This window comes from Triturus cristatus, chromosome 9 (assembly GCF_964204655.1).
Source record: "Triturus cristatus chromosome 9, aTriCri1.1, whole genome shotgun sequence".
Classification (NCBI taxonomy): domain Eukaryota; kingdom Metazoa; phylum Chordata; class Amphibia; order Caudata; family Salamandridae; genus Triturus; species Triturus cristatus.
In genome coordinates this window covers 378,931,320-378,957,420 of record NC_140592.1, presented here as the reverse complement: position 1 = coordinate 378,957,420, position 26,101 = coordinate 378,931,320, and the positions used below count along the sequence as shown (strand labels likewise).

Sequence of the window (26,101 nt, the reverse complement as noted above, 5' to 3'; positions counted from 1 at the left end):
TCTTGGTCTATGAGAAAAAAGGAAGGATAGTTACTACCTCATATGCAGTATTCTAATTCTCTCCCTCAGTCTACGACTTAGTTTAGAGGTTGTTGGCATTCCAGGAGGTAGTGCTAAATGTAGATTACAAATCCACCAGTGGAATTTCCTTCATCAAAGGGATGGAATGGTAAAGGAAATTCCACCTGTGGATTCTCCTTTGGTTTAAACGCTGCCTCGAGGCACAGGAGGACTTTCCGTAAGCAATAAAGGGGAAACAAGAATATAACATTAGGTATAGTACAAAGAAATTCAATGGGCAGAGGGACGTGAAAGAGGGTGACAGGAGAGCAAGACAGGAGAAAAAGGAAAGGTTTGCAAAACATAGAAATGGAATAAAAATTCAAGGAGAGATACAAAATGGCAGGAGGAATAAGGGTGTGAGAGATATACAAATAACTGAAGAAAGAGCCCACAGGGGAGACAGGAATGGGAGCGAGAGGGGGATTTGTAGACAGTAAGAAAGATAGGAAAAAAGAGAGGGGAAATGTGAGAGACTGAGTGAAGCACATAGGTACAATGAGTGGCATAAAGGATAGGAGAAAAATACATGTGTAATGAAACTTGAGGGGGTCCCCTGCCAGGTACATGGAGGGGCTCCCGCTCCGAATTTAAGCCGGTGCTCACAGGCCAGAGTACTGTGCTGAGGGGGCCCCCTGCAGCTTCTGGTCACCCCTGCACCGTGGGGCTGCGGGGGCCTTTGTTAAGCCACTGGGAAATAAGTAGAGTATGAGAGAAAAAGGAAGAACTAAAGAGAGGGGCAAAATGTGTTAGGGAGAATGAGAGGTGCACACAGCAAGTTAGGAAGGGGTTTAGAGACAGAGAGAACGAAAGGCATTTTTGAGTGAATTCCTGCAGCTTTTCAAGATTTAAATAAAGTCTCTACCCACAATACAAAAAAAGACATCAAGCACAAAGTTGTATGCAATCCCCAAAGACATCGCTTGCAGAGAGGCTCTTGAGTGACAACCAAAAGAGGAAGAGCTCACCCCCCCCCCCCCTCCCTTGAGAGTAAACAGAAGCCTCCAGACATATAGGATGTGCATGATTCTCTGACTCATGGCCTGATGTAATTCAGGATATTCAGGGATCTTTTTTGTGGGGGGGGGGGGGGGGGAGCACAGACTAAGGCACCAATAGGTGACTAACATATTCAGGCACCCAAAGCAGAGATATGTATGTATGGGCCTGAAGAACAGGTGAAGAGACCTGTGGGTGAGTTGCATTGGAATAATGGTGTGTCTAGTGGTGCGTCCAGTATTGGCCAATGCTACTAACCCCTAAAGTTTAGAAAACTTAATTTATCAAAGATTTCTCCCAAAATTACTTTTGCTACTAAGCAACGTTTCACGAAAGGTCATTGTCCACAAATGCGGGCCACTTTTTCTTTCTTTGCCCAGGCCTAATTTTGTTCCCAATTCGAACGTACTACTCGCCGATACGGTGGCATGGAAACGAGGGATCCTGGTACAGTGAGTCCCTTTAGCTGCAAGAGTGATGCGGGTTTTCTTTTTGAGGGAATCCTCTCTCCCAGCTACTGATAACTACAACCTCTGGCTGTAAACAGGTATGCAGTACTTTGATTCTCCCTAAGAATTTCTAGATGCAAGTTACACTATTCCATGCTCTCATTGTATAGTGCATAGAGGCAGGTTTGAGGGTGTTAGGCTGCAAGATGATATTTCCACTATGGTAGAAATGCTCATATTGTTTGCAACATGTTTTAGTGCTGTTTTAATAATATACTGTATGGTTATTTGAATGTGCTAAGCAACAGAATAAGTCTGTTGAAATAAACACTTTTAAGCGTACAGTATATTTTCTTAGTGCTGTACTTGTGTGTGATATTATCCCTGTTCAGAGACTGTTGTTAACCTAGAAAGTTTTGAGGCCACTCACCTGTAATTCAGGCTTTCTGCAGGGGAGATGAAAGGCCCTCGATCTTCTTAGGAACTTCTCGGCATTACTGTATGTTCAAAGGAGTCTCGATAGGTGTCCCGTAAGGGAAAGGAGCTTGTAAGAGAGAAAAAGACACTGCTACATCTTGCCACCTGGTCCACCCTGACACACGTTTTTTTGGGAGTGCAAAGAAACAGCATCCTTCTAAACGAGTGTTACTCTAAACCCCTTGGCTAACAGGTTGTCTAGTTACTCACATAGGTAACGATTTTCTTGCTCGGAAAGAGCATACACTTTACTGCATGGTAAGGCCGCACCCGGAATCAAGTCTATGTAACAGGAATAGGACGTATGGGGTAGTAACTGTGTGGCCTTTTGTTCACCAAAAACGTCATGAAAGTCTCAACAGGGCTCCTGTATGACTGGTCCTCCAGAGACCGCTGTTACATGTGTGGATGCGCAGTTCAAAGGTACGACAAGATGTGGTACCTCTTGGTAACAGGAATGCCAACAATACTTACAGTATGTCACTTTCCTGAATGCCCAATCAATTAAGTCAAATTGTATTTGCTCTGTAGGCCCATTGACGCAAACCATGGTTAAGGATGAGGTCTGGTATACAATGAGTACTGACGACAACTCTGAATCATCCATGGCTCTAACAGGCTCAGGGGTGTCCTTCCTATCGGTTGTAATCCCAAGTGTGTTGGCCAGACCCAGATCTAAAATATTTTCCATAGCCCCGGAATCCAAAAGTAAGGGAATCACCTTGCGCGCCTTGCGCTCTCTATGAGCTTAAGGTGTCTAGAGACAGCAGTTGTGGTATTTGCCAGGTAGTGGGAGACCGCTTGTTCTGTAGTGCTCGATAAAGCAGTCTCTTCATCAAGTGTGGAAGTTTTCTGCCTGGTCAATGTCGGTAGGATCTTCCGCTTCCACTACTTCTGTCACCTCCTTGGGATTACTAGGTTTACCTGTGCACTCCCGGGCAAAATGTCCTGACTTGCCACAGTACAGACCTAGCTTTAACCTCCGTCTGTGATCTTTCTCACCCTTGGACAGGGGCCCTCTAACGCTGCCAATCTGCATAGGTTCAGTGGTGTCGTGAGCAGCAGCGGAAGGTTCCTTCTTCTCTGTTTTAACTACGACTACTCGAGTGTCACCCTGAGATTTTTTTGCCTTTCAATTCATCCAGGCATTTGCCTAACTTGATGACGAGGTTGATAAAGTCTGAGCAATCAATAGGGGTCTCCACAATTTGGGCTAATATGTCCTTGAGGTCATTTTGAAGTCCTCGATACAGGAGAGACGTTTGTTTCTGTTCCGGCTGTCCGCTTCAGCGATTAACTGATTGAAAGAGGTAATATTGTTCAGCAAGTCCTTAGTCCCTTGACGCAAATCCAGCAATTTATTGTCGCTGGCCTTCACGAACAGATGTTTGGTGAACAACCTTTGCATGGATTCGTTGAATTGGTCAAAATTATATAGAAGCGGGTTGTTCCGCTCAACCAGTGGGATGGACCACGTAGCTGCATTTCTCTCTAAACAGGATATAACAAAGGCCACTTTGGCAGCGGCGTTTGGGAATTCCGCAGGACACATAATAATTAGGGGTGGGCGGAATTTGCGAAATCCACTTTCGCAAATTATCGCGAAAATGTTCAAAATTATCGCAAACATGCGGAAATATCGCGAAGATGCAGAAGTTTTTTTCCAGCATGTTCGCGAGATTTTCTGCATGGTTGCGGCTCGCCAACTTACCCATGTGGCTGCTCGCGGGCGCGGCCATCTTGTTTTCAGTTGTCTCGCGGTGCATGATCGCGAGAAGCAAGACGTGATCGCGCGACGCATGACGTCACTGCGGGCGCGAACTGTCGCGAGACAGCGCAAATGGCTGAAAACAATACAACATCTCATGGAGAACGCGACCGGATCAAGAAAACTTGTCGGCGAACGCAGGGATTCAGGTAAGGCGATTGTGCGCGCGCAAGAATGTATTATTTTACAGCGCGAGCAAGAATCAAATTATCGCCAAGCTACAGAATGCGGAAATTTTGAGATTTTCGCGCTTTCCGCGGAACGCGAAAATGTCAAATTATCGCAATTTCCGCGAACGGAACGAAATTTTAGCCCAGGCCTAATAATAATTGCAGTTGATACTGGTTCATAAATGTATTATATTTGGCGCTGTCTCCAAAGAACTGCTCTGGGGGGGCGAACGGAACGTGTGTGGGCGTGGTCACTGTTAAATGCAAAGGCTGCAAAACCGGAATTGTGGCTGGGAAATAAAAGCGTGGTGGTTGCATAATCGGTGTTTCTGCTCTTTGTTTATTGGTCTTGGTAGTACAGCACCAAAGGTTACCTCGGGGTTTGTATCTCTGCAGTTCTTTATGCAACTCTTGGTTTTCCTGTTTTAGAAATAATATTTCTTTTTGCATGCTCGCTGAGGCCCTAGTTAAGTCTAGCAAGGATGGAGTTTCAACTGTGTGTAGGGCCTAGGGCAAGCCTTCAAATGTGCTGTGACGGAAGGATCCATTGCCAAGGCAGAACTTCTTTTTTGTGGCTTGGCTTTATGTCAAGGCAACTCACCTGAAATGCAGGCTTTCTGCGGGGGCACTAGACACTGCTATGTCTTGCCGCCTGGTGCAGCTGGGTACCCGGGTTCTTCGGGAGTGCAAAGAGACAGCGTCCCTCTAATAGTGAACAAGATACACAGATTATTAACACCTTTTACATATGACAAGCACTTGAAGAACATTGGAAGGAATTACAGCATCGCATGGTGTCAATCAACTTACAGATGTGTGGGGTGCTTTATTAGTTATTGTCTGTTCTTCCAGAGCAGGCTACAATGTTATTTAATATTGTCGCACTATGGTTTAATCTCCACAGAGCAGAAAGGGCAAAGAATAAACGATTAATAGATTACATTTAGGCACCAAGCACTTTGTACACACAACTCACAATGCCATAGCACATAAAGGAATAATACAAAGTACTAAACAAATAAACAACTGTGGCCTCTTAATATAGTTCAAGTCCTATGCACGATGAGTTTCCATGACTATGTGATAGCACATAAAAGAATAAACACAAAGAACTAAATAAACAGTAACAGTGGCCTCTGAATATAGTCCAAGTTCCTCAGCAAAATGATTATCAATGCAAATGCGCGGGTTAAGTTGGTTAGTCTGCAACACATTGCCCTGTGTTTAGTTTTCAGAACACTGGCAAGAACACATGACGTGCGCAATTAGTTCGATTTAGCTCTAGTTTTCTTTCTGCTTCCTCCTTGACTGCTGCCGTTAAAGGAGTTCCCGCCGGCTCCAAAATGCCGTAACTATCCCATGGAGAAGCACGCGGGCTCCGAGGTGCTAGAACAGGCCCTGCCGATGTCTCCGGCCTGTGCAGAGAGCACGCGCTCCGCTCTGGAATAAACAAAGCCAAAGAAGGGCATTGGCTGAGGTGCTGCCTTTTATGCTCTTCGGAGCTAAACGTGGCGCCGCCCGATCACATGACTCATACTATAGCATGTGTAACGGTGCCCGCCAGTAGACTCGCACTGCCAAAGCAGGCATGATTTGAAGGGCAACAATGTTGCTTCATAATATTCTTCACAACCCATTGGCCTGGACACACACACACGAGTCTACAGCGGCTGGCGAGATACTAGGTGGACGGCGTTCCCTTAATCACGGAACCGACACTACAATTTAGTGTTTACTCCGCCCGGCCTTGAATTCGGCACAGCCCAGGAGGGTGTGCTTTTTAGCTACGGTACCACACTTTTTTAGGGTGCTGTATGCGTGCCCACCATTGTAATCTCTTAGAGACGTTGGGCACCACCAAAGAGGTGTAGGTAGCCGCAATATTTTCCCCGGTCCTGATGAATTGCCATTTATTATATGCAAAGGCAAGAAACATGTTGACCTATTGATCACCCCAGCACATACACTCACATAACTAACGGTGTTAAATGTGCGGATTATATATTTTTGTTTTAACCAGGATGGTGACCATACTGTTTTAAAATTATTTAGTGGATCACCTACCCCTGTTTTAATCTATTCACTTTTACCTCATATGCACCTACACTCACTTATGTCATAAATTTGTTTCCCCCCCCCCCCACACACACCTCACTCATCGGCGTTGGAATAAAGATCTCCGCTAGGAAGGCCCTATTAGGTGCCTGATCGGGCATTGCACCTGCCGGCCCGATAAGGAGCAAAGACCCGGTGATGAAGCAAGACACCCGCTTGTTGGGTGTGTGAGGGTCTTCTTTTCCAAATAAGGAGTTACTTTTACTCCTGTTCTTCACTTCAGTTCCCTGTCACCACCTTGGTACCCCTTAGTTACTCTGTCACACCTTGCATTCACTCTAGGAACTGCATACCTTTTGTTTTCACATGATTTGAAGGGCAACAATGTTGCTTCATAATATTCTTCACAACCCAAAACAGCTGCGGTGCCCTGGGGACTTTATTTAACACATACAATGGTCAGCGTTTTCGTGCCACTTACACAGCAGTCCTAGAATACCTGTACGCATACATAAAAACCAATCCAAGAAAACACTATACATTATATAAACAGGGGAGGGAGGCCACAATAGCTATATGATTAATAGGCAACTCCTGTGGGTGCTGACACAAGGCACTGCACATGGTTCCTGACAGAAAGCACAGACACCATATCACCTATGTATTAAGTGGGGTTGTGTGGGGCTGCCGCTACACCAACCTGTTTTTTCACATTCAGTTGCTGGTGATACGATATAGGTCCACTCATGACACCTGTGGATGTGAAAGCAAACCTTGTAGAGCTAAACCAGAGTTTAAGTTTATGGAACAAAAAGAACATAAGTTATATAATTATTGGTAGCAAATTATCCGTCATAAAGGAGACTAAATTTAAACAGTCATGCTCTGACCTAACGATATCCACTTAAAATTGAATATTATTACATTTAACATTAAAATAAGGTGCTCTGTATAAAGAAAGGGATGGATGTGGACTTACCTAACTGATCACCATGTGTGCAAGCATGAATGCAAATGCTATATTGTAAACAGACTCCATTAAATATCTTGGATTTGAGCTTGCACGTGCTTGCTGATCTTGGTCTTGAATCTAACAATATTGGATGAGTGTTTGGGAGAAAGTGGAATTGAACATGTTGTTTAAAACCAAGTAATATATAAGGTGTTTCACGGTGAAAGTGAATATAACAGTGATCTATAATGTTTTAGGCAATCACTGTTTGAACTGCTTATCATGGTGAATGTATAGTATAATACATTTGAATATCGTGTGTGGAGGGGTGTTTGCCACATTTATTGGATTCACAGTAATAAGAAATGTATAAAGTGAATAGAAAAAAGGGAAGAGTTAAATGTGGCTGTATTACTCGAAAGGAAAAAGAGAATAAGCAATTGTGTCAAGTATGTATTTGCAATATAAAGCACATTGGAAATACAATGACCGAACAGATGTGACGTATGATTATGGAATAACACATTTTAGAACCAGTTACCATAGCCAGTATGTACAACATGATTTGATAAAGACAGGCCCACTGGAATTATGTAACAGGTTGGAGCTAAATTCTGTGGAAGGGTTGATTAAATTATGTGACCAGAAAAGACAATTATGTGATGTAATGCTGCACGTTTTGTGTAGAACTACTTCATTATTGTGTTATTTTATTCTGTGTTAACATGGTCTGGCAAATGTTTTGCCTCATTACTACTAGTTTAAGAACCAGCAGAAACCAATTGAAAGTCGTCCAGTCTCCCTATGTGAAGGGCCTTCCATTGTGCAGCTGCATGTATCGCCACCATTTTAGTAATTTTTGATCCGTTTGAGCTAGTGCAACTTTTTTTTGTTAATACCTGAAAATTATTCAGAAGATGATGAATAACAGTTGCTTGTGAAGTTCAGAAGACAGTCAAAGAAAATGGTCCCTGGCTAAGACTTAGTGAGAGTGGAGTAATAAAAATCAAGTCCCTACCTCCTAAACCATTGGCCAAGCTCCTTCAAACAAACCTTGCACACTCTGCTCCTTCATGAGTCTTCATGTGTACCCTTGGAGGCATTCTAGCAAGGTATCACATGGGTGGAGGCATAGCAGCAGACCGTCATGCAAGTCCTTGAGAATGCATTGAGAATGATAAAAGGGAGGGGAGGAGCCAAGATGGCGACCGGAGCAGACGCTTGAGCGCCCGGCTCCGCCGGCCCTTGGCCTCGGACTATCATCCTGATTCCTATCCTCGCCGATTTTCGAGGTGCAACGTGCGCGACGACGCGCTGACCGCGCCGCCGCTTTCCCGGAGTCTGAGCCCGCCCGGATGCCGGAGTTCTTGGTGCCTTTGTTCTCCGCGCTGGACCCCTGCTCTATTGTGGCCTTGGCCGGCCCCCTGGAAGCTCCGCAGTCACTGGACCCCCGGCGCAAATCTGAGCCCCGCGGCCCCGATCCCGCCTCACACCACGGATTGTCGCCAGATGAGCCGGGGGAGAGACGCCCGGACACCTCCTTCACCTTTCACCTGATGGGCTGGAGCTATAGGGTGAGCCCCGGTGTGGCGGGTCTCCTGCTTCGCTCTGTGGCCCGCGCTGTGGAAGGCTGCGGACCCCCTTCTTCTATTGTCTAGTCGGCTGCAAAGAGAGTCCGAGGGAGGGGAAGCGACTGTTGGCTTTCACCTGTTGCGGCGCAGACCTGCGTGGAATTGCCTCCTTGTTACGACCCCCCCCCTGGCCACTGTACCGTTCAGCGGTAAAACATGGCGTTGATTGCCTGCTCGCTGCTGGGGGGCGATGCTCCGGTCTCGCCCGCTGCCCGCTTCGCCCTCCCTCTACCAGACTCCAGCTCCACAGTGCCGTCCCGGATTGCTGCCGATGTGGGGGCGCAGCTTCCGCTGACATGCGGCTCCGTTCTGGCTGCCCTGCGGGACCTTCGTCTGCAATTGTGTGTTGGCTTGCAAACGCTGAGTGAGCGGTTCGACTCCATACTGTCGGCTGCGGGTCGTGAGCGCCCCGTTTGTTCTCAACAAGACGTGGGTCTGCCAGCGCTTCTGTCCTCTTGCGGGGACGCAACGACTGTGTATAACCGTGCTACACTGATGTCTGCATCTGGCTTTCCCGGCACCCAGGATCAATCGATCTCCTGCTCAATTGTGGACACTTTGTTTCCCCGTTCATTGCTGCCTGCTTTGTTGTTGCCTGCCTCACCGCGTCCGCAAGAGTATCCAGCTGAGCGACACCTGACGTCCTCGAGGAACCGTTCACGGTGGCCTACGGCCTCTTTTATGTGGAACTCCTGTATTTTACAGGCCAGGTCTGGATTTTATATGGTGCACAAGGGGACCTCAATAAATGATCGGCGGCCATTTTGTGACTCTACTCCTCCATCTTCTCCCAAGCGGCCATATTGTCTTTGTCTGCACGGGCTGCGGGGCCTTCATGTGGGGGCTAGTCTAATCTTACGCCCGCGATCGGGCCAGGGCTAGATTGATTTCTATCACCATGGTGTCACGGATGGGCTGGACTGGGACTGGAACTGTCTGCATATGTTGTGCGCACTCGTCGCGATTGGTCTGCCTTCATTTATATTGTTGTGACACGTTATCTTCACACGACCGCCTTTGGGTGTAGTGGGTTCTCAGTGTGTGGAGACGTAGTGGGCCGGTGGTTTCGGGCGCTCCGAGGTTACGTGGGCTCCTCCCCGCTTTCTTCTTTGTTTTCTTATTTTCTTTACTCTATTCCTACTTTCTCTCTTGTCTATATTTCGGGTTCATTGGGCGACAGGCACTATGCCGGGGGGGGGGGCAGGCCGTAGCCTCCGCATTGGTGTAGGGTGGGGGGGTTATTTACCTTTTCTTTTTAGTTCTATGGGCCTCTTTCTTCTATGTCTCTGCGCTATACTTGTTTCCGATTCGGGGTCCGGGTGTGGGGTGGATTGAGTGGGGGCGGCTTTGGAGGGGTGCGTATTTACTTATGTGACTATCCTGTTATATAACTGCATCGCCTCACTGTCTGAGATTTTCTATGGCCGTTTTAATGATGCTGCTGCTTTCCCGTGTGATGAAGCCATTTTGCGGACTCGAATCTCCTTGGTTCTATCCTCTATTGACTTTTTCCTCGATAAAATTATTTTGAAAACCTTAAAATTAACCTTTACTTCTCCTTCCCCTGGTGTCAAGGATCTCTCCAGTGTATAACTCCTGAATCGTTGCTAATCTTGACCATTGACGCACAGGGGTTGTAATGTGTGTCTCAGTGCTTAACCGTTTTGTGGCCGGCCTGATGGTTGTAGGCCCGTATTTGTCCTTTTCATATGCACAAATAAAGGTTTTTTAAAAAAAAAAAAAAAAAAAAAAAAAGAGAATGATAAAAGGTCTGCCCATGGATTTACGTTATGCCCAGGCATTTGGCCATCAGGAAATTACCTGATTTTTGTCTTCCTGGACTGCTGCCACACATTTCCCTGCCTGTCCGTTTACATCCTATCTGCAGTTTTTGGCGGTCCGTCATCATTCATTACCACTGCTGCTTGATCTTATCGTCAGTGTACAGGAAATCATAAGTAATCTGGCAAGACCCGCCTACCTACATGCCTGTGCTTGAGGAAGTGGTCATTTTCATCTTCACTTTGGACCTGGAGAATGGACAAGTATTTGTGCCACCAACCCAAAACAGCGAGGTGGAAACTGTGTATGGGCTGGGTCACTGACATTTATTTTCCTTTGTACTCATTTGACTTTTCTTGCACGTTACCTTAATTTAGATCTTCTCTGCTTTTGACTTAGGTTTTCAACATCATCATCTTGGATAGTGCAAATAGGCTTTCCCTTGATGTTCTAATCACATATATTTAGTTTCCATTCGTTACATTCCGTTGTCTGACCACCACCCCTTCTTCCAAATTATTTTGTTTTCTTTCTTGATCTCAGGAATAATTTTGTTTGCTTATCCCCCACCCCCGGACATTTCAATGAGTTCCAACATCCCACCTCGATCATTGGATTATCTGACACTTAACTGCTTTTGTTTATATTACAATATTTATGTTACAGCATCATACTTGATGGGGTGGTGGGTCAGGGGTTCCCTGCAATTGCTTGAAGTCCAACTATGTCCCAGGCGTATGACAACGATGATCTGAGACCATTTCAGTTATGCATGCATGGGATGCAGCTCATCATGCCACTTGGTCTTGTCCTTTCCAGACCATCTAAATATGTTTTGTCTGAAATATATCCTTGAGTGTGTGGTGGACACTCTTATCTGCCATTTGTTTGTGTCCCTTAATTGCCCAGCTTTTGCCCCACTGTTGGGTGTCTCTGTTCCCCAGGTGGGTGTTGATAGATCCATACTGCATGGGGCCTTGCTTCTCACAAAATTAAACTCCTCTATCCAGAGGGCAGGCCATACCTGAGTAAACACCCCTTCCCCCTCACCCCACAAGCATGTGCTACTATATAATTTAGCCACCGTGTTGTTGACAACATTAGGGCACCTGGGAGGTTGCAGCTTGGAGCATGTCAGATTTCACACATAGCCTTCTTCTTTCCAGAAGGCAAATTTAAAATAAGTGTATTTCAACTCTCATTGGGAATTACTGAATGGAGTCATACTAAACTTCCCATGAAACTAAAACTTTACTTCAAGGACAGATTTTGTTTGGTTTGGTGTAAATTCATTCAATAGTCATTGATGCATTTGCATCACAAGATGGTGTTGTGCCAGCTTGGAAAAGATAAACTGAGAAACACTTTTGTATATCTTTACTACACTTTGCTGATCCTTCAAGGTTTTAGATCCTCTAATTCCCTGTGGGTAGTGCAATTGATACATTAAATTCATTTGGAAGAGGAAGCCCTTTTTCCCCTTCCTTCAATATGGGAACCATTGACTCGAGGATTCAAGAATCTAGGCCCATTGATTGAAAGACGGTGATTACAATATGCCGGTGAAGTGAAGCATGCATCATAAAAAAAAGAATGGGTATAAGGGGCTAGGGCAGAATCCCATGTCCCCCACAAAAACATGTGGGTGTCCCCAGAGGGCAGATACTGCTGCTAAGAGCAGAAAAGGTCACATTTTTCTTGCCTAATTCTGCAATTTAATTTCATGTTTGCAGATCTGCGAATTCACAGATCGAAGTGCAGACCTTTTTGAGATATTGAGTATTATTACAGAAGATTTAAACATTCTAATAATGCTTTTTCGTCCGCGTTTAAGTTAGCATAACTAGGCCCAAAGTGGTTATAACTAAGCCTCAGAATGCCTGTACAGGCATGCACTTTTGCTATTATAAAAATAAATGCTGTCTTATTCTAAACATTTAAAGGCCTTCTGGAGTTCTTTTTTGTTTTACAGAAAACATTTGAAATGGGATTCATTTTATAGTTCAGCTTATCATATAGTAGCTAACTTGTGCTTCAAAGGAAACCATGCTGAAGATGTTCTCGTAACGTTGCAATAATCAGGTCTGTTGCTTCCTACACCCAAACCTGTATTTGATACTTTGGGGTTTCTCTACAATAGACTTTTTTATCCGACCCAATTTCTGCACTGCTGATTTCTTTATGTTATGTAACTTTATGATTTCAGCCCTGTGGTGCCACTTCACACCATACTGAAAGTGTGGTATCTTTCTATTCTGAACATATAAAATGTACCTTTTCTAGGATTTCTGCCAGACCTCTTGCTCTCATCTTAGAAGTCAGGTTCTATAACAGTCTGTTATTTGATATATGCTCTAAGCTTTTTGCCTATTCCCTAGAGTCAGACTTTTTTTAGAAACTCTTGGTGACTTTGTACTTTACAGACCTTATGCTCACTGTTAAGGAGGCTGTATGACAGTCTGTTTATTTGATTTAGACCTTGACTCTGCCTTGCTTTCATACTGGATGTTGTTTATGGTGATAGATACGTGTCAAGTATTTTTCGTTATTTCTTTTCATGAGAATAGTCAATATCGATCCGTGTTCAGATTCTATATTAGAATTCTGGTTTGGTTTAAGATACCACAATGCCATACGGAAATTCCTTAAATTTTCTCCCAAATCCTGAACAAATATCTGGAAAGTCCAAATCTGCCCTGTGACTCAGTGCTAGTTCAGTACATTGATGACCTGTTAGTCATAGCTAAAATTATAGAGGGTTGTATACTTGACGCAATTGCCCTGTTAAGCCGTCTGGCCGTAAATGGGCCAAACGTGTCTCCTGCGAAATTACAGTATTGTCAGAAGGAAGTGATTTGTTTGGGATACCAAATTGAGACGGCAGTAAGAAAAGTGTCCAAAGAATAAATATTTACCATCCTAAACTGAACGCAAAAACAAAACAGAGAGAAGTAAGGATTTTTTTTAGCGATGGTTGTCTACTGTCTACAGTGGATTCAAAAACTTTTCTCTGATTGCCAAGCGTTTATGGAGGCTGAATCAAATTGATGTGAGGGACCTGGTGTCTTGAAACAATGAATGTATGTAAGCTTTCCTAGAGCTCAGACACAGGTTGTGTAACACCCCTGCTCTAGGAGTGCCAAATTACAAGAAAATGTTTTATTTATTCTGCCATGAAAGAGAAGGTTATTCATTTTCAGTCCTCCACTGGAATGTTTCAGCTACTTCTTTGGCAATTATAAAAAGTGAGACAAGTGTGATGGGACACACACTTAATGTACTGGTTCCACATTCAACTGAGACATTACTGACTCACATGTATTCAGCACCTTACAAACAGTTGCTTGACTAAATCTGAGCAGATAATTTTTGCAGCAGGGAATCTTTCAATTAAACATTACACTACGCTGAATCCTGCGATATATCTGCCACTGCCAAGGGAGGAGGCTGATAAAGAAATTGATGAGAATTACCATGATTGTATTGATGTGACATAATTGTGCACCATAACCAAGGCAGGAATATTCATAATGTCCCACTCTACTCAATTGATTTAATTTTATTTGTGGATGGTTCTTGTCTGAGAGACCATTATGGAACTCTTTGAGCAGCATATGTGTTTGCACATTGAAATTTATTGTGGAATCTTCATGCTTGTATGATAGAAGTTCAGCGTAGGTGGCAAAATTAATTGTAGTGACAAGAGCATTCTGCATAGCTAATGGATTGAGTGTTATATTCTATACAGGTAGCACAAACTGTTTTGGAGTGGTCAATGATTTTGGACAATTATGGTCATAAAGAGCTTTCCTAACATCCACTGGCACCCCCTTAGGAAATGGGCCACAAATTCTGGATTTATTAGAAGCATTGCAGTTTCTAAAGAAGATTGCTGTGGTAAAATGTACAGCACACAAGAGTGGAGATGATATGATTTCAGTAAGAAATAATTTTGCATGCGAAATTGCAAAGTACTTTGCTCTTGTGCTTGGTAGATTGGGAGCAAATGAAAAATCAGAATATGATAATAATTTCTTGTCTGTCAGCTCATTCACTCAAGCAGTTATGGGGACTGCAAAATGATGTGCCAGAGAATGAAAAGAAAAGTTGAGAAAATGCAGGATGTTCAAAGGATAAAAACAAGGTCTGGTTTTCAGGAGATAGCAGGGCCGTACTACCTGATTTCATGTTGTTGCAGATGGCAAGATTTCTTTATTGGCCTACACATGTGGTACGTGACTGTATGTTATCAACTTTTACGAGATTTTAAGTTAAGTCACTATTCAGAAGAAACATTAAGTTAAAGGTGTGTTACCTGTCAGCCAATGAATATTGGAAAGGAAGAAAACACATGTATGAGTCATATAGGGAAGTCAGAAGATTACAAATATATTTTGTTGAAATGGCCGTTTCAATTGTCTGAGGCATATATTGGTGGTTTTCTGTCAGTTCAGCAGGTGGGTCGAGGCATACCCAAACAGGAGATGTGAGGCTGTCTCTATGCCCAAGCTTTTTTTGAGGAAGTTAATCTCTAGATTTGGTTTACCAACTTCTTTGTAATCAGGTAGGGGAATTCATTTTAAGAATGAAATAATAAGATCCTTTGCATGGCATTGAACGTGGAGCTAAAACTTTATGTATATCATTCAAAAGCATTAGTACTGGGGACCTACGATACCCTGAAAGCAAAGGTAGCAAAAGTATGTGCATCAACGAGGTTAAAATGGCCAGATGCCCTTCCCTTAGTTTTGTTAAGTTTGAGGAGCTCACCCAACAAGACTACAGGCTTGGCTCCTCCTGAGGACCTATTAGGCCAAGCTATGATTATTCCTGGTATTCCTTCAGCTGCACTTGTGAATTTTACTGATTATTTGGTTCTGTCTTACTTCAAGAGTTTGGCTGATCTGGTGCTCTCTATCTCATCATTAGGTGAATCTTGCCAAACATTTAGCAAATGAAGAACCCTGCCATGGCCTAGAACCTGGTGACTGAGTAGTGGTGAAGAAACATTTAAGTAAACATTGTTAAAAATTGCATCGGAAAGGCCTTTATCAAGGGAGCTTGGTGAGGAATGCTGCTGTGAAGTGTGGAGGTCCGCTACTTTGGATCCACGCATCTCACACAAAGAGCATGAAGACTACAGATGAAGAAGTGGGGACACAAACTGCTAATTCACAGAGTCAAACTTGAGTTCACTATGTGGATCCAGTAAGGGAAGGAGAACACAGATGACAAACAGTTCAAGCACAAGAAGAACAAGAAGCAAAAAAAAAAAGAACAAGAAAATCAGACTTCAAAAACTCAAACTCTGACAACCCCAAGAGCAACTCAAGGTGTTCAGTTGCAAGTTGTGTGAATCATAAAACAAATGAAGATGAAAATGAGCTAATTGGAACAAATCTGTCTGAAGATGGAAGCATGTATTGAGCTGATTGGCCTGAAGCTGTGACAGAAGGAAAAAGAGCATTGCAAAGCACTGAAAAGCCCGAGGTCAGGAGGTCAGCAAGAGTGCTAAACCAGAAGTACTCAGCTCCTGAATGGCTATATTTGGCAAAGGTTGAACCAGAAGAGAGATATTGACCTGAGAGACTATCAATTTCTGTTGGATGGACCACCACGAATAGACATGAACTGCGAACAATGATAATCGGCATTGAATGATATACTGATGGAGTAATGGAACTAAATTTTTGAATTCAAGAAGAAAATTGTCATTTTTGATTTTTCATAGTGTAATTAAATAACTTGAATTAGACATTGAGTCAGAGATTTTTGTATGTGCTCTCATTTTTTAATAGTAAATGCTACTTTGAAGATGATTAATTTTGTACCCGTGGTATCCAGTTAAATACTGAACCTGTGCTTTCCTTAGCTACATGCAACAAAGTGTGCTTTCCTCTAAAAATAGTTTTCTGATGGATACTTCTATCTTCAGATTACTCACCCGCAGAATAATCCCAAGCACCTGACAGAATCTGTAAACTTCAATGCTCTCACGTGGCTGGTAGAAGACGCTGGCTCTGGAATTGAATCAGAAGTGGTGTCAGGTGACTTCACCGATGCCACATAGCTCCCTCCCCAGCATAATGACATCAGTTCACGTTTTTTGTGTGCCTTCAATGCCTATCCTGAGCTCGCACTCCAGAGAGTTGTGAAGTTTCCTCACAAAAATGTATTCACAAAAAGTGCAGTGCTATGTCTCTGCCCAAGCGCTCTGGCGTTAAGCCCTTCAGGGACTGCAAGGGACAGATGTCCATCAGTGACCCCCATTCCACCTGTTTGTGGTGCTTGGGTTCCAACCATGACTGTTATGACTGCGACTCTTTGTTCAGTATCCACCCAAAAGCCATTTAAGAAAGACAAACTAAACTCTTCATGGCCCGGGCCCACGACAAGAAGCCGTCGTCGCTGATCTAGACCTGGTCACAGTCCCCTTCTTTGGAGACTAAGAAGAAGAAACACAAGAAGCGATTGGGAAGAGTTAAGCACTGCAAACGACTTTGGTCCACCAAAGGATCTTCATCCTTGGAGCCGAAGTTAGCCGAAATAGGGCCCATAGACCCTGCTACTGGTAGCTCTGTGCCTGCTCTTCAGCCGTACCCGACCTGTGAACCCATTATATTGACTGCACCATCACCAGCCCTCTTCCAGCCGGATCAATCGGTGCTGGCTCCACAGACATCAAAATTCCTGCCGCCATCTCCTGGCAATGATCCAGCAGAGTATCTTAATGTTACGTTCGGTATTTTCGCCCGCTCTTCGAATCCATCTGGAGTGGCATTCCATTTAGGTCTCTCTGTCTTTATGCCTAAGGCGTCGTACAGCGTCAGGCCAGTGGCCCTAATGCCTACTCCAGCTTTTATAACAGCAGCCAACTACACTATCCTGCCATCAACGTTGTGGCCGATGCCACTGCAGAAGTTGTCTCTGCTACGACCATCGAAGCCACACTCGGACACATCAGAGCTTCCACCACCACCACAGACCCTCTCCCTCAGCATAGGTCCAGAAAGTAGTCTCAAAGTTTTATGGAGGTAGAAAACTATAGGCAAAGGATACATGACATTTTTGACTCGGGCTCCACTCCTTTGGCTGACAATGCCTACAAACTTCTGGATTGTCCACTTCCAATGGCCTCAACACAATGCCAGAGATAGAAATTGAGTTTACTGCTAGGCCACCAATGCCAGAGGGGGAAAGGCAGATGCAATATCACCAGAGGATTCTGCTTTCAGCAAAGGCAACCCTATTAGCCACAGCACAGCAGCCCCAGAATCTGCTGGCTCTTCAATACAGGGGCAGAGCCAGGGGAAAGTGCTGTGGATCCTCCCAGCAGCCCTCCTCTTCCTCCTCTTCTTCTTTAACTGCACTCCTAGGAAAAGCAGTCTTAGTTTGCTGTTCCTAACACACTTGGAGCCTGTGGGTGAGAAGAGGGGGGGCGGGTGTCCTTCTTTCGGCTGGCCTGAAAGGCCATTACTTCGGACCAGTAAATCCTACTGTTAGTAGAAAGAGGCTACACCCTCCCTTTCCTTTAGGGCCCACCCCCATCCCTCCCCCAGTTACTCTTCCGCTTCAGATTGCTTTGACATCCTACAGCAGAAGGCGGCAGCGCTCCTCAAGAAAGGAGCGGTGAAGCTAGTGCCAGAGCAGGAAAGAAGCCAGTGATGCTATCTCTAATATTTCCTTGTGCCGAAGAAAAACGGCTGTGTGCCTGAGATCCTGGACCTCAGTGAATTGAACTTTTTCCTCAAAAACAAAATGTTCAAGGTGCTGACCTTAGCTCAGGTGTTACTGGCTTTGGAAGCTGGAAACTGGATAGTGTCACTGGACCTGCAGGATGCGTACTTTCACATCCCAATCCTCAGGTCCCACCAAAAGTACTTGTGTTTGTATTGGGCTCTACTCATTACCAGTTTGCTGTACTCCCCTTTGAATTAGCATTGGCACCTCTAGTCTTCACCAAGGTGATGCTGGTGGTTTTGGTCCATCTCGGGCGGTTGCACATTCCCATTTTCCCGTACCCGGAGGGCTGGCTTATCAAGGCTGGTTTGCAAGAGATGGTTTTGCGCCATCTGCAGTTGGCAGCATCCCTGCTGTTTAACCTGGACTTTTCCATCAACAATCCCTAATCCCCCTTGAGGCCCTTCCAACAACTCCAGTTTATAGAGTCAGGATTGGACACCACCCTTCTCTGAGCCGTTACTTCACCTCAGAGGGTCAAAGACATTCAGGACATGGTCCCATCAATTCAGTGAGGCATGTGAGTTTTGGTATTGAGGATCCTAAGATTCATAGCTCTGCGGCTTCCTATATTCTCCTAGTCATGCGTGGATGTTTGCATATGAGGAGCCTGCAGTGGTGCCTCCGCAAGCAGTGGCTGCTACTAGAGGTGGTGGACCGTCATCCGTTCAGCACTCCGCCCCTTCACTGAGACTGTTTTCTCTAAGAGATGGAACAATTTACTGTGTGGTGCGCAGTTTCAATACCATGCAGACCAGGCTATCTCAGGTTCTTCAGTTTGTGCTGTCCCTTGCTTAGAGAGGTTGTGCTGTTGATACTGCCAAGGGGTATTTAGCAGTGTTGGCTGCGTTCCTCTGTCTGCCTCACCAGCTGCCCCTTTTTAAGTCTCCATGTGTACATTTTTTAATAGGACTGACTAATCTGTATCCTTCCACTCCCTTTGTTGTGCCACAGTGTGACCTAAATTTAGTTCTAATTTTTTTATATGGAGACTACTTTTGAGCCCCTTCATAGTTGACCTTATGGATGTTAATGTTGAAAATAAGAGTATATTTGAAGTGTGAATAAGCTGCAAGTCCTGAGCTCTCATCCTTCCTGCACTACCTTTTTCCCAGACAAGTAAGTGATGTGAACCAGGGCTGCTTTCCTGCCAAAGGTGGTTCCTTCCTTCCACCTGGGACAATCTATCACCCCCCAACCTTTTATCCTTGCTCCATCCCATTAAGGAGGAAGAGCAGTTGCACCAGTTGGATCCTAGGTGGGCGGTCAACTACTACCTAGACCCCACTAAGGACATTAGTCCGGATGGACAACTCTTTGTGGGATACTGTGGTATCAAGAAGGGCAGAGCAGAAAAGAACCTTCTCAAGGTGGATCATCTCCTGCAACAAGACCTACTACAATTTGTCTAAGAAGGAACCTTCAGAAGGGATCAGGGCCCATTCCATGAGGGCTAAATCCACCACTTCAGCTCTGGCAAGAGGGGTCCCAATTGCAGACATATGCAAAGGAGCCCCATTGTCAGCACTAGACATTTTCGCCATGCATTACTGTCTGGACTCCAGAGCCCACAGGGATGGTTACTTTGCCAGGTCTATCCAGCAGGAATTTCTTTTATAATCATCCACCAACCCTCTTCCTATTTAGGGTACTGGTTGGTATTCTATTCTACAGGTGAGCAATCTGCAGGTAGAAGTATCCATCAGAAGAAAATATTACTTACCTGCAGTAAAAATCTTTCTGGTGGATACTCTCTATCTGCAGATACCTCACTGATCCTTCCGCCTCCCTGTTTGATGGATTGGTATAGAGAAAGTTAGTAAGATTCCAAATAAATATATTTAGGCCCTGCACTACTCTACTGAGGTCAGACTGCCTGATCGCCTTGAAGGCTTGGAAAAAATGGATGGAATCTGACGTCCTTATACTGGAGTGGATTCTAAGTTGCGTTGGTAATGTCACCTGACCTCACTTCTGGCATTGTTCCGGAGTCATTGCTCCTTACCGGAGAGGTGAGAGCTTTGACGTTTCCAGATATAGTTTGAAGCCAAGGATTATTCTGCAGGTGGGGAATCTGCAGGTAAATAGAGTATCCCCCAGAAATATTGTTATTGCATGTAAGTAACTTTATCTTTATGATTCTGATCTTATTAGTTTTAATCGATCTGTTAGTGAGTGTGTACCAGACTTCTCCAACGAGTAGATTGAGAGCTACTGTTAGCTCTGGAACTACCTGTAAGTAGCTCTTCTATGTGCATTCCAGCCTACTAAGTTGGAACCTTATCCTTGGTTGAATTAATATACGTATGCTAAAATTGTGTATCCAAGACGACAATATGTGTATTTTCAGAAGTCTTAAGATGATGTTTGAAGAATAATGGCGGGATTTCCAAAATATGTCTAAAAATGATTTTTGAGTGATAAATCATATGGGGAGACTTGTAACTAATTTAAGACACTGGCTTACCTGTATCACCTCCGTAGATTCATTCCAAATTGACAAATACGTTTTTTAATATTGATGCTGGCAACCCTGCCTAATGCATTGAGGTCATCACTACTAGTAATCGTGCATAGGTGGCCACTAATGTAATCTTGTCCGATGTGGCCACTGTTACAACACTAATATTATCAATAACTTGCGATGACTTCCATTCAACATAAGTAGCTCTTATTAAACAAAAGGTTGGAGAATCCTCATGTATTTGGGAAAAAGGGGGTGGTGATGGACAGAGTTTCTGAATGATGCAGAATACTCTTACCAAGTCAAGAGATCATGGTTTTAATCCATCACCGTTTTTTAGCTCACTGCACCATCCCAGCTCAGAACCTGGCTACATGCAAATTAGTCTGTACCTGTCACAGTGCATGATGGGAACAGGGCAAACCAAACTACCAAGCCAATTCTTATACTGGGAAGGAAACAAGCTTCCGGGGACCGGTTTCTGGCATCACAGCCTTCATCGGCCCGGCTTGCCTGAATCCTGATGGTGCAATGAGCAAGGGACTCACGTCTGAGCATACCCTCCCACACTGAGTGTGGATAAAATGGATTTGGATACGCTTCTGAAGATAAAATAAAATGTTATCATAGTAATGTTACAAAGTATAATAGATACTAGATTATATCAGATTTGAACATAGATGGCAGATTAGATCATAGTGATTGTTGTGTAGAAAATGTATGGGGGTATACTTGTTAATCTGTTTACTGAATATCAGCGTATAGCACACATTACTGATTGTTATATTTGTATATACCTGTAGATTTCTGTTGCAGAATGGGGTGGCCTACTTTCAACTCTCCATAAACTTGTCATATCGTGTAATGGTTTATTTGTCAATTTTGTTAGAGCTGGATCCATTTGTGGAATACAAACGAAATATGATTTGCCTTTTAACTTGTTACCAGAAATTAAGAAAAAATAGACCTTTTATGGTAAAACGAGGATCTAAACCAATTAACAAAAAGAGTGTGTGTAAGTTTTACTGATGTGGAGCATAATTTTATTAGAGATTTTAATGAAAGGAGAGTGAAAATTAGTGAAGTTAGAGGTTCAATAACAGGAAGAAGTTGCGAAGAGATTTAGAAATTCAAAGATACATCTTAGATTTAGAATTACTTGAGAGAAGAAAGGAGTTATTTGTATTATGCATGAGAAACATGATGAATGATAAACTTCTGAAATGAATACAATGAGTGAGTGTAGTTGTAAATATATTGTGGGTAGAGATTATATATTGGATAATTGTCCAATAAGATTGGTAAATGGCTTGCAAGGATGGCTGAATGGATTGGTGATGTATTAAAGAAGATACTAACCCCTACTTTTATGATTATTCTCAGTGTAATTGGTATATTTCTTCTACTGAAACTTATTGAAGTTATTTGTCTGAGAGATAAATTGAAATGTGATTGGAAAAGAAGACGATGACCAGATAAAGAAACAAAGTAGACATTGAACTCGATTAAGTTAAAGCAAAAATGTATGATAAATTAAAAGCCTTGGAAAAGATGAAGTTGAAGGAACTAAAATTGAATGATGTATTGTAGAGTTAAGGTAGCGTGGTTTGTAATGATTTAAAAAATCATCAGAAAGTGGATTATTAGATTAGATTAATTAATTAAAATAATGTTTATTCATATGTGTTTAAGTTAGCATAACCAGGTCTCAAGTTGAGATAACCGGGCCTTAGGCTGTAGTTACATGCACTTTTGCAGTTAGAAAAAGAAGTGGTGTTTTATTCTTCACGTTTAAAGGCCTGCTGGAGTTCTTTTTCATCAACAGAAAATAGTTGAAATGGGATTAATGTTGTGGTGCAGCTTCTCGTATTGTATCTAACTTGTATTTCGAAGGAAGTCATGTCAGAGATGTTTTTGTAATGTTGTAAATACCAAGGCTGTTGCTTCCTGCAGCGACAACTATGTGTTTATTCATTTTAAATGCTCTATTGTTAAATCGTAGCGTGTCATGTCCCTTGTATGTACGGTAAAGGGGATCATTATTATTTAATGTCTTGGGTGGGCTCAAGAATAGCCTCTTTTATGTAACATACGTTCTGTAATGTTGATTTGTTTATCCCATTTAACTTTATTAGTTGAGCCCTATGGTGTCACTTCAAACCATGCTGAGAGCAGAATTTCCTACTCTTCTGAACCTATAAAATATACCTTTTCTGGGATGTATACCAGACCTTTTGCTCGTTTCTAAGAAGGCAGTCTATGATAGCCTGTTATTTAATTTATGCTCATAGCTTTCCCCCCACTCTTCAGATGCAGCCATCATGTTGAATCTCTTGCTGACTTTGCACTTAGATATTTTACAGACCTTTTGTTTGCTTTTAAGAAGGGAGGCGTTATAACAGTCTGTTTATTTGATTTAGACTTAGACCTCTCCTTCCTTTCATACTGGTCAGTCCCTCTGTTGGATTGTCATTTTATTTTATACATAGACTCTTCTCCTGTTTTGGGAGCTATATTGATACTGATTTAAACTGACAAACAACCTTTTTGCTTATCTCTAATGATTACTAAATTATGATTATGGTTTTGACTTAGAATATTTTCATGCAAGGGTGTTCTTTATTTGCCTTGGGTCATCTTCCTTTGGGACTCACACGGCCTGATTGTCACCCCGGGGGTCACTATACTATTGTCACCGCAAGTTGGAAACCAAGCACACATCTTCAGCACTTGTTTCTAACGGTAGCAATGCCAAAGCAGTCCAAGTCTCGCTCAGGGAGGTGAAGTGAGTTGGAACTTCAGAGCTCGTAACACTCATAATAACACCCAATAAACCATTGCCCTGACAGTGCTTTTACTCTGAAAAAAGGATAACTAATGTACACAAAAGTAAATACTATGCAGAACATCAAAGTATATACACCAAATTCATCTGGAAAAATAGTATACCAAGTAGTAATCACATTAATACTGGGCTTACAGATTTTAAGTAATTTTGTTCTTAGACATTTACCTTTTAAAGAAAGTGACATATAACTCTAAAATCATGATACATATACCTTGCATGGAGTTTCTGACCAAAAATGACTTTTAAAGGATACTGTATTTGAAGCCTAGTGTGAAAAGGTTTATATTTTAGAGAAAAACTTAAAAATATTTCCTAATAGCTGATTTTGATTTGCCTCTTTAGCTGTGCAGTGCAGACAGATTGAGTACACAAAGTGTACGGATGCTGCAGGAGTCTGAATTGATTTCTCCGGGAAGCGTGAAACCGTTGGAAAATCCATTGGTGGCACCTTTGGTAATGCCTGTTTCTGTTCCAGTGACAGAAACAAACGCAGAGAAAGAGAACAAGGTGAGCAATATGAACCAACATCTTTTTAACAGTTTATACATTTGAAAAACTCCGCGCTATAAGATTGGTGTCAAAAAGATATTTGAGAGTTGAGAAGTGAGAATTACGTTTTAGTCAATCTTTATAGTGAGCTATAAAAGAGAGGTGGGGGTGTGGCCTAGGAGGGGACCCATAATAGAGTGCTCGCCAGAGCTCCCGAGCTGGGGCTCCTGTTTATGTCCGGTCCTGCCGGCTAACTGACATCATGGGGGCAGAGAGCGGCCGCCGATGCAATAGACCGCAGGATACGGGAATCGCTGTGAATTGGGCCGCAGCAGCAGACGCGGATGGGGCCTCGCGGTTGAGTCGTCTTTTGCTCCGATGAGAACACTTAGGGTGTCCAAGTTAGCTGCACGGTGGCATAAGCAAAGATCGGATCTGCCCTCGGAGGACACTGGCTGCTGAGACTGGGGGGATTCGCCTCTCCTAAAGCGTGTCCCTGGCTCCGCTGCTTATTCCAAGCAGGAGTATACTAGTCGTGCCCACCATCCTTTCCTGCGATGGCTGCCCTTCTCCCTTTCGCAAACTTGCTTTCATATCCTGTGCAACGTTTGTGCAGTGTACGGGTAGGCTCCTTGGGGTCATCTCCTGAGCTGCCCTCTCAGTTTTGCTGATGTGTACCACCCAGCCACTGTGTCTTGTTTATTTCTTTGTTTATGGTTATGTTCTTTTATTGTTGTAAAGATTTTGTTCTGTTGCTGTTGTTTCGTACCCCATTCATTATCACAGGGTGTGCACAATTCCCCTTAGCAGATATGGCATGAGTTCCAAGGGCCCTCAGTGGGGCAGTATGCACGCTGTCAAGAAGAGGGCTGGTCCACCAGTCACCACCGCTAGCGGCAGTATAACAGTTTACCCTCACTCTTAAAAATGCACCAACTTAATAAACATTGAAATGGAAAGCACTTTTGAAATGGCTTCACATTAAAGAGGTAGATATTGCTATGATTGAAGAGACACAACTTCTCGCCTGACACTAAGAGGCTTCACTCATACTGGTTTGTGCTCCAATTTCACATGACCCACCCTACTATGACCAAAGAAGTCATGGGGCCGGGCATAACCATAGATCAGACATACACAGACAGAGAGGAAAGGGCGATGGGGTTGAGAGTCCGTTTAGGCACATATTCAATTACACTTATCTCGTTATATGGCCGTAACGACAATAGGGAGGAGTTTTCCAGCTCACTGCTTCTGTTGATAGCATACTTCACCTGGGCTGATCCGATTATTGGGGGAGATTTCGACACAGTCCTGAATTGCCAATTGATTGCTCAGTAATGCGCTACAAATACCCTGTCCCCTTAACAATGACCCAGGGATACTCAACTTTAATTTTCTAGATATTTGAAGGAAAAACAATAGAGGAGAAGGGGACTATACTTTTTACTCCAGTGATCATAAGACACATGCGCAGATCGATTTTTGTTTTTCACTTCAAGAGCAGTTTGACGCCTACAGCTAGCCCTAACTATCCTAACAAAACCACTGTGGCACAATGGATAATTACTGCAACCGAAGTAGAGAAGGTCATCAAAAAGTCCCGGGCCGACTGTGCCCGGCCCAAATGGGCTATCACAGGCATTATTCAAACATCTTGCCCCACAATGGGCGGACTTCCTAGCATCAATGTTTAATGTCATTTTGGAAAACAACATTATTCCTGACAGCTGGAGGGGCTCCATACTCCATCCCATTATTAAAAAGGCTTGGCATGTTCACCCAGCAACTATAGATTAATAGCATTGATGGATGTTGAGTTAAAATATTTTTCAACGCTGTTATTGAATGATCTGGAATCCTGGTCGCACGACAAAGGGAGAATCCCCTTAAACCAAACTGGTTTCCTAAGGGGCCAAGGTACTTCAACCAATCCTATGACCCTGAGCCTAATCAGGAACATAGCAAAAGCAACTGAGACACCTCTTTAAATGTGCTTTGTTGATTTTAAAGCCGCTTTTGACGGTGTCCCCCGACACAGACTATGTGCCAAGCTTCAGCGATGGGGTATTCCATCGAGCATCCTACGAGCAATTAGGCTGGTATATTCGGATACCTGGGTCAAGATTAAAATCGGTGATGGCTCGTGCGTATCAAGAAAGGTGCAAACAACTTCTGGCGTAAAACAAGGCTGTGTCTTAGCCCCCTTCCTCTTTA

General features: G+C 43.5%; 1 protein-coding gene across 1 annotated transcript in view; it reads left to right on the top strand.

Moving 5' to 3' along the window:
- ZNF541 (zinc finger protein 541) overlaps positions 1-26,101 on the top strand; it is a 1,112,036-nt gene that overhangs the window by 495,954 nt on the left and 589,981 nt on the right. The window contains exon 7 of the mRNA XM_085627847.1: positions 23,738-23,902. Coding sequence (XP_085483973.1) covers positions 23,738-23,902 — 165 coding nt within the window. The remainder of the gene's footprint in view (positions 1-23,737; positions 23,903-26,101) is intronic.